Here is a 9,681-nt window from a genome sequence, read left to right as displayed (position 1 = left end):
TGCCACTCCATCACATCTTTGCAAGTGAATAAAGCAGAATCTCAACGATACGATCACGGTTGATACGACTTTGCTAATTTCCTGGCCAGAGCGCATTGTGTGCACAATTTCAAATGTTCTGAACACTCTCCCACACCTCTATGGATGATAGGAACACTCGAGATAAGAACACCTGAACACCCTTAAGCACTGGCCGCACATTGCCGTGATAGCCACTCACTCAGTTTGTACTGTGCGTCAGCCGTGAGCAGATCTGCGAGAATTCAATGCCCATGCATCTGCATACTGATTTTGTTTGTTTTGGATGATATGAACATTTTTTCCGCAAGTCGGTGTGATTTATACTATAACAGATTCTACTGTATATTGCTAAAGCGAAGAATAACTGACGTGTTTCTCGATGGAAGATGTACAACTGCTGTGCTCTGCATTCCAGGTTCGTATGGCTAGCAAGGGTAAAGACTCAAATCATTTCTGACGTTTATTCATATGAAGTGGATGGCAAGAGTCGCCGCTCTTCATGGATGTGCACTATTTACAAATGGAATGCCGGTGTCCAGGTGCACGGTGTCCAGGTCACCAGGTCTCAGCAGGCTGCCTAGCGCACTCTGCGTTCTGCATGGGGCGTGGCTTGAACAGCTCCCAGAGGCGGGCAAACTCACGCACGTACTCATCCACCAGGTCCGGTTCGGATGTCATGAGCAGGTTCTCATGATTGCCTGCATCCCAAGCAGGAGGGCCAGTCAAGTCTAGGCAACAGTGTTTAGTGGCAATGCCACAGCAGGAAGGAAAGAATGTGACTTACCCGTGATGGCCTGGCGTGTCCAATTGAAGGAGCCGCTGATTAGCAGCTCGTGGTCGACAAGTGCGAACTTGTGGTGCATCAGGAACGATGACTGGTTGTTGACCCGCACGGGGATGCCTGGGCACCACAACAATGTGTCACCATAATGCAACTACCGTTCTTAAACTTGTGATGAACCCTGGCCAAAGAATCGCAGAGTTTTTGTTCTTGCCCTGCTTCACACACTCGTCACAAGTGGCAGAGCAACAGTTGTACCTTCAAACTGAAGGCACAGCTCTCGTTCTTAGTCCCATCCTTCGTGCAGCTTGAACCATGTACCGGCTAGCCCAGACAAATACCTTATAGTTGTACCTTCCACACTTTTGTAGCAAGCCACTGTTTGGTGTTATGTGGCAGCAGTGTGTACGTACTCCAGCTTGGTTCCCCATTGTTCTGTGTTGCAGGGGCTGATGAACAGGTGCTTCACAATGGCTGGCATACAGCGCCACTTGTTGCTAAAGGGGCCCTGCGACGTAGATCAAGCATGAGGTCTTTTTTCTTTGTAAGGGACATTGTGACACTTGAATGCCGAAATAATCACCGAAATCTTGATAGTAAATAATTTTGATTTTCTCCAAAAATGCTTGTTTCGAGCCGATGGTGCCGCAATGTAGTGGTCATTTTCGGCAGCGGAAATGAAGTGGCGTCTAGATTGGGTGCTGCATTCTTTCCAATTGGTTGGGCATTCAGTTTGAACCTTGTTCCTTTATACTCTTGAAATGGATCCAAAATATTACGCTTGCTTTTTGCATGCTACAAAAATTGAAATGAAACAGCAAACAACAACTAATAAGAATAATGCAAGGGGCGACACTTTCCATTGCGCTTGAAACTTTCGTAGGGGCTGTTCAAACCACACCAAATGGTAACAAAAAAAAAAGGGGAAGCCGATCGGCACACCTTGACCAAAAATGCGCAGAGAAAGGCTGGATGCAGGGCGGGATTCTGGGCGAGGGACCGGTGTTAACAAAGCACCATCGGCGAACTTCCCTTGTTCAGTTAGTCATCCCTGCCCTGTCTACAATGTGTACATGGGGGACGGCGCTGTCAAAATGCGCAACTGTGGGCTGTCCTGGCAAAGCAACAATTGCATGCAAGCTTCCGCTGCCAGTGTACTAGGCCATGGCTAGGCACGGTTCTCATTGGCAGCGCCCAGACTCTGCACTGGGTGAGTGTAACGCGTTGTCTGATCTTTTTATTTTCAATTTTCTAAGTGGAACAACTTTCATTCGCATGCTCTGATTTCAATACTTCTTGGAACAACTTTCATTCGCATGCTCTGATTTCAATACTTCTTTTTTGCACTGGTCTCTGGAATGCCTGCTGAATCCATTCGGTCAGATTAATTAGCACAGAGGAAAACATCGCAGTGCCCCCTTAATCCCTTTTAGCCCATCCTCAACTGTTTTAGAGTGCAGCTCTTAGGCCGTTTGTGGGTTGAGCCGTCGTCCACCACCACTGCATGAGTGGAGGTAGGGTGGCAAGCAGAGCAGCAGACAGGCTGCTCCATATGGGGTACTGCGAGACCTACCTCAGTTCCGAGCAGGAATATTGGTTGCCTCGCAGTTCGCCAGATGCGCAGCCTCTGAGATCGGCTATCCCTCTCACCTCGACGAAAATTCTGTGCGCAGACGACTCCAGTTTTTCACAGATACCGGGCAGTCCAGGCAAATTCCAATGTTAAATTATTGATAGAAAAACACAGACTATCATAAGCTACCCTGTGGTTTGTGCTTGAGCAGAAATAGACTAGTGGTTTGCGCAGGAGAATTTTTTACAACCTGGACAGATGAATACGGACCTCTCTCTCTCTCTGTGCGTGCGTGCGTGTGCGTGTGTGCGTGCAACTTTTACTCGCATAGTTTGCGCTCCCTGCTATGCAAGCACACCAACATGAACGCGGGTGTGTGCAGGGCAGGCTTGGGAATATTGGTAAGACCGCGTTGCTGCGTGCGCCTGTGAAAATCGAGTGAGTAATGTTGCGGCGCTATGGAGTCTTCATCGTCTGAAGTTGAACTGCTCGCATCTACATCATGAGGCGAGACAAAAAACCGTGGAAAAAACTCATAACTGAATTTCTTCTCTTTCGATCGGTTTCATGGCTGTAGATGCACTTTTGGGGGCACGGAGAAACTGCAACATGAACCTGCACAGGCAGACGACGGCCCTTTCAGAAACACCACGTACCGGCCTCGCGCAGCCTGCCGATCTGGGAGCCGGGCGTGTCGGAGCCCTCGGCCTCGGTGATGACGCGGACGGCGCGGCCCCGCCGGTGGCTGCTCAGGATGGCGTCGCCCAGCGTGTCGCAGGTGATCATGTAGACGCACACGTCGAGCGCGTGGTCGGCCGACGTCAGCGTGTGCACCAGTGCGCGCAGCGAGGTGCGCCCGTGCAGGAAGCAGCACGAAGGGTTGCCGCACGAGTCGGCGTCGTCGTGCGTCGCCTTCGGACACGCCACCCCGCGGTCCGGGAAGAAGATCACCTGCGCGCCGAGTTTCAGAGGACCTGCCTCCGTGCATGCTGTGTCGAGCAAGTTGCCCCAAAGAGAGGGGCGCCCACCTGGTTGGTGAAAGCAGCCGCCTTTCTGCTGCGACGCCGGTTCTTCCTGCTGGTCACCTTCACGTAAACGTAGTATACCACTTCGCTAAGCACCGACAGGCCGAACGCCACGGCCAGCATGTCCGAAAGCCGCATCTTGCTCACTTAAACATTTCCGTCAATCGATCAATATACATTCTACAGCGGGCCGCCGACACACAAAACAAATGCACGCGCGCACTCCAGCAGCCATGCTAGGGTGAGAAGCTGTGAAAACCGGCCAGCAGTGACTACCGAGCGGCGGCGCTGGTGTCAGGCTTTTACTTTTTGTTGTTTGAAGCCAGGACTGGAGTTTTGCGGATAGACACTTTGTGCATTGCGTGCGGAGAGGAGGAGGAAACGGCTGAACACTTGATACTTTTCTGTAAAGGGCTTCACCCTACAGTGGAAAGCAGCGGGGCTGATTTACCCAAGGCATTGGGGTTTAGGGATAGTGAAGGGAAAGTGGATTTTAAGAGGTTAGAAGTAACCAAGCGAAGGTTATCTGATTGGTGGCTAAAAGCAAGACAGGAGTAAAATTTCACAAGACATGTCTAGGTGGCTTGTGCCACCGCCCGATTAAAAGGGTTCAGCCATATCCATCCATCCATACAGTGAAGGGAAAGTAGATTTTAAGCGGGTAGAAGTGACCAAGCGAAGGTTATCTGATTGGTGGCTAAAATCAAGAGAGGAGTAAAATTTCATAAGCCATGGCTAGGTGGCTTGAGCCACTGCCCGATTTAAAGGGTTCAGCCGTATCCATCCATCCATCCATCCAGCCTTTTTTCAAGCAACGAGAATTTTGACTGCTAAAACTTAGTTTTAAACATCAAGTATGTTTCTGAACACCATACATTGCACCAAAACCTTGAAAAGTGATATATGCCCCAGTGATACAGCTAAATGAAAGCCAGCACTTTCGGTTTTGCAATCTGAAAGCGATTTGTAGGCTCCTTTTGATAAAGATTCTCAATCACTGCAATCAACTTCTGCTTGCGCGCAAGTTTTACTATTCTAGAAACACGCGTTAATTATTAATAATTCGACAGTGCAATAAAAGCTTTAAAAAGTGTAAAAGGCTACCAGACGGCGCTAAAATCAGACGAAACGTTTCGGTTTCGATTTTTGGAAGCTTTGTACACTGTTCGATGTCGCTTTTCTATTTTCTTTTCAAACTTTAACCTTAATTTTTTTGTTCAACACGACGATTATGTTTTTAAACACTATACATTGCACCAAAAGTTTCAAAAGTGATATACGACTCACCGGTACAGCTAAATGAAAGCCAGCGCTTTTCGTTCTGCAATCAGAAAACGTTTTTTTTTTGCTTCTTCTGATAATGCTGTTAAACCTTTATAAGTAAATTCGGGTTGGACACAAATTTTACGTTTTAAAATTTGGCGTCATCTATTTATTAGTTTGACTGTGCAATCAATGCCTTAAAAAGAGTAATATGCTACTAGAGGGCGCTAAAATCAGACGACCAGGTTCGGTTTCGATATCTAGATGCTTTGCTCACCGTTCGATACTGTAGAAGCTTGGGCAAATTGGTGTGACATGGTTTTTGAGCAGCGCAAAGGACAAATGACTGTGCACTTGTCACGTCCTTTGTTCCCTGCGCTGCTGAAAAACACCGTTCAATGTCGCCTTGTCAACTTTTTTTTTCAAAATTTTGACTTTTAAATATTTGTTTTAAACATCAAGTATGTTTTCGAACACCACACGTTGCAATAAAAGCTTGAAAAGTGATATATGACCCACGGATACAGCTAAAAGAAAGCCAGCACTTCTGTTTTGCAATCTGAAAGCGTTGTGTAGGCTTCTTTTGATAAAGCTGCTCCATCTCTACAATGAGCTTCTGTCTGGTCGCAAAATTCATGTTTTTAGACACGGGCGTAATCTATTTATTAATTCGACAGTGCAATCAATGCTCTAAAATGTGTAATTGGTTACCACACGGCGCCAAAATCAGACGACCAGGTTCGGTTTCGATATCTGCAAGCCTTGCTCACCGTTCGATGTCGCTTTTTCATCTTTTCTTTTTAATTTTGACTTCTAAATCATTGTTCTAAACATCAAGTACGTATTCAAACACCATACATTGCACCATAAACTTCAAAAGTGATATAGGACCCACTGATACCGCTATATGAAAGTCAGAACTTTCGGTTTTGATATCTGAAAGCGTTTTGTAGGCTCCTTTTGATTAAGCCTCTCCACCTCCACAAAGAACTCCTGGTTGATCGCAACTTTTATGTTTTTAAAAACAGGCGTTATCTGTTTATTAATTCGATAGTGCAATCAATGCTTTAAAATTTGTAATTGGCTACCAGAGGACGATAAAATCAGACGACCAGGTTCGGTTTCGATATCTGGAAGCTTTGCACACCGTTCGATGTCGCGTTTTTAAATATTTTAAATTTTAAATTATAAATCTTTTTTTCAACTTCAGGTATGTTTCTGAACACCACACATTGCACCAAAAGCTTGAAAAGTGATATACGACCCACTGATACCGCTAAATGAAAGCCAGCACTTTCAGTTTTGCAATCTGAAAGCGATTTGTAGGCACCTTTTGATAAAGCTGCTCAATCACTACAATCAAGTTCTGGTTGCGCGCAAGTTTTACTATTTTAGAAACAGGCGTTAATTATTAATAATTCGACAGTGCAATAAAAGCTTTAAAATGTGTAAAAGGTTAGCAGACGACGCTAAAATCAGACGAGCAGTTTCGGTTTCGATTTTTGGAAGCTTTGTACACTGTTCGATGTCGCTTTTCTATTTTCTTTTCAAACTTTAACCTTAATTTTTTTGTTCAACACGACGATTATGTTTTTAAACACTATACATTGCACTAAAAGTTTCAAAAGTGATATACGACTCACCGGTACAGCTAAATGAAAGCCAGCGCTTTTCGTTCTGCAATCAGAAAACGTTTTTTTTTTTGCTTCTTCTGATAATGCTGTTAAACCTTTATAAGTAAATTCGGGTTGGACACAAATTTTACGTTTTAAAATTTGGCGTCATCTATTTATTAGTTTGACTGTGCAATCAATGCCTTAAAAAGAGTAATATGCTACTAGAGGGCGCTAAAATCAGACAACCAGGTTCGGTTTCGATATCTAGATGCTTTGCTCACCGTTCGATACTGTAGAAGCTTGGGCAAATTGGTGTGACATGGTTTTTGAGCAGCGCAAAGGACAAATGACTGTGCACTTGTCACGTCCTTTGTTCCCTGCGCTGCTGAAAAACACCGTTCGATGTCGCCTTTTAAACTTTCTTTTTTCAAAATTTTTGCTTTTAAATCTTTGTTTTAAGCACCAAGTATGTTTTTGAACACCACACATTGCAATAAAAGCTTGAAAGGTGATATATGACCCACGGATACAGCTAAAAGAAAGCCAGCACTTTCGGTTTTGCAATCTGAAAGCGTTTTTTTTTTTTGGCTACTTTAAATAATGCTGGTAAACCTTTATAACAAGATCCTGGTTGGACGGAACTTTTACCTCTTTGGAAACTGGCGTTATTTATGTAATAACTCGACAGTACAATCAATGCTTTAAAAACTGTATTTGGCTACCAGACAGCGCTGAAATCAGACGTCCAGGTTCGGTTTCGATATCTGAAAGCTTTCTTCACCGTTCGATGCCGCATTTCCATCTTTTTTTTCAAAATTTTAACTGCTATATCTTTGTTTTAAACACAAAGTAAGTTTCTGAACACCATGAATTGCACCAAAAGCTTGAAAAGTGATATATGACCCACTGATACAGCTAAATGAAAGCCAGCACTTCTGTTTTGCAATCTAAAATCGTTTTGTAGGCTCCTTCTGATAAAGCTGCTCCATCTCTACAATGAGCTTCTGGCTGGTCGCAACTTTTACGTTTTTAGACACGGGCGTAATCTATTTATTAATTTGACAGTGCAATCAATGCTCTAAGATGTGTAATTGGTTACCACACGGCGCCAAAATCAGACGCCCAGGTTCGGTTTCGATATCTGGATGCTTTGCTCACCGTTCAGTACTGTAGAAGCTTGGGCAAATTGGTGTGACATGGTTTTTCAGCATTGCAAAGGACAAAGGACTGTGCACTTGTAACGTCCTTTGTCCCCTGCGCTGCTGAAAAACACCGTTCGATGTCGTCTTTTCAACTTTTTTCTCAAAATTTTGTCTTTTAAATCTGTTTTAAACATCAAGTAAGTTTTCGAACACCATACATTGCACCAAAAGCTTCAAAAGTGATATATGACTCACCGATACAGCTAAATGAAAGCCAGCGCTTTCTGTTTTGCAATCAGAAAGCGTTTTTTTTTGGCTTCTTTTGATAATGCTGCTAAACCTTTATAACAAGAATCTGGTTGGTTGCAACTTTTACGTTTTTAAAATGTGGCATTATGTATTTATTAATTCGACAGTGCAATCAATGCTTTACAACGTGTAAATGGCTACCAGACGGCGCTGAAATCAAACGGCCAGGTTCGGTTTCGATATCTGGAAATTTTTCAACACAATCTTGAAAAGTGATATATGACCTACTGATACAACTAAATGAAAGCCAGCACTTTCGGTTTTGCAATCTGAAAGCGTTTTTTTTGGCTACTTTTGATAATGCTGCTCCGTCTCTACATTGAGCTTCTAGTTGGTCGCCACTTTTACGTTTTTAGAAAGTGGCGTTATCTTTTTAATAATTTTACAGGCAATCAATCCTTTAAAAAGTATATTTGGCTGCTAGAGAGCGCTTAAATTAGACGACTAGGTTCGGTTTCGATATCTAGAAGCTTTGTTCACCGTTCGGTGTCGGTTTGTCATCTTTTTTTTTTTTCAAAACTTGAGCTTCTAAATCATTGCTTCAAACACCAAGTATGTTTGTGAACACCATTCTTTGCACCAAAAGCTTCAAAAGTGATATATGACTCACCGATACAGATAAATGAAAGCCAGCGCTTTCGGTTTCGCAATCAAAAAGCGCTTTTTTATGGCTTCTTTTAATAATGCTGTTAAACCTTTATAACAAGATTTTGGTTGCTCGCAATTTTTACGTTTTTAGAAGCAGGCGTAATCTGTTTATTAAGTCGGCAGTGCAATCAATGCTTTAAAATGTGTAATTAGCTACCAAAGGGCGATAAAATCAAACGACTTGTTTCGGTTTCGATATTTAGAAGCTTTTGTATACCGTTCGATGTCGCTTTTCTATTTTTTCAAAGGTTAACCTCTATTTTTTTTGTACTAAACAACGAATATGTGTCTGAACACTATATATGCACCAAAAGTTTCAAAAGTGACATATGACCTACTGATACAGCTCAATGAATTCCAGCAATTTCGGTTTTGCAATCTCAAAGCGTTTTGTAGGCTCCCTTTGATAAAACTGCTGCATCTCTACAATGAGCTTCTGGTTTGATGCAACTTTTACTGTTTTAAAAATTGGAGTTATCTGTTTAATAATTCGACAGTGCAATGAAGGCTTAAAAAAGTGTAATTGGCTACCAGTTGGCGCTAAAATCAGACGACCAGGTTCGGTTTCGAAATTTGGAAGCTGTGTTCACTGTTCGTTGTCGCTTTTTCATCTTTTAAAAAAAAATCCTGACTGCTAAATCTTTGTTTTAAACAACAAGTATGTTTCTGAACACCATACATTACACCAAAAGCTTCAAAGGTGATAAATGACCCACTGATACAGCTAAATGAAAGTTAGCACTTTCGGTATTGCAGTTTTTGCAATCTGAAATACACGCCGCGGTGGCTCAGTGGTTATGGCGCTCCACTACTGATCCGGAGTTCCCGGGTTCGAACCCAAAAGCGGCAGATGCGTTTTTATGGAGGAAAAACGCCAAGGCGTCCGTGTGCTGAGCGATGTCAGTGCACGTTAAAGATCCCCAGGTGGTCGAAATTATTCCGGAGCCCTCCACTACGGCACCTCTTTCTTCCTTTCTTCTTTCACTGCAACATGCGGTTCCACACAGAGGGGTGACTTTAACGTAACAGCTCGCTTATAATTTCTCTACAGCTGCTGTGTGCTCATGTTGGGAAACATATTTGGAAATATAAAGCGATGCATAAATAATAAATGTGCTCGTAAACATACAGTATTGTGCGTTTTCATCGTGAAGAATTTCAAAAATTTCCCTGCCTCAACCGCTGGCTCATTAGCGGTTAAACTGCACACAGAGCTTACGTATTATAGTATCTTTTGTATCGTAGCAAGTTTGACAACGGTACTTAATTAGTTGTGCCGTGCATGATGCGAAAACGTAATCGT

The 9,681-nt window shown here is 43.3% G+C and overlaps 1 protein-coding gene across 1 annotated transcript; it reads right to left on the bottom strand.

Moving 5' to 3' along the window:
- Positions 1 to 468: 468 nt before the first annotated feature.
- zuc (Mitochondrial cardiolipin hydrolase zuc) lies at positions 469 to 3,749 on the bottom strand. The gene is made up of 4 exons (XM_077633588.1): positions 3,404 to 3,749; positions 3,032 to 3,326; positions 806 to 922; positions 469 to 719 (listed from the first exon to the last, which is right to left on the bottom strand). The coding sequence occupies exons 1-4, from the start codon at positions 3,536 to 3,538 to the stop codon at positions 577 to 579; spliced, it is 690 nt and encodes a 229-aa protein (XP_077489714.1). The 5' UTR covers positions 3,539 to 3,749; the 3' UTR covers positions 469 to 576.
- Between the last annotated feature and the right edge of the window lie 5,932 nt (positions 3,750 to 9,681).

The sequence above is a fragment of the Amblyomma americanum genome, chromosome 8 (assembly GCF_052857255.1).
Source record: "Amblyomma americanum isolate KBUSLIRL-KWMA chromosome 8, ASM5285725v1, whole genome shotgun sequence".
Lineage (NCBI taxonomy): Eukaryota > Metazoa > Arthropoda > Arachnida > Ixodida > Ixodidae > Amblyomma > Amblyomma americanum.
This window is presented reverse-complemented; position numbering and strand designations above follow the sequence as displayed.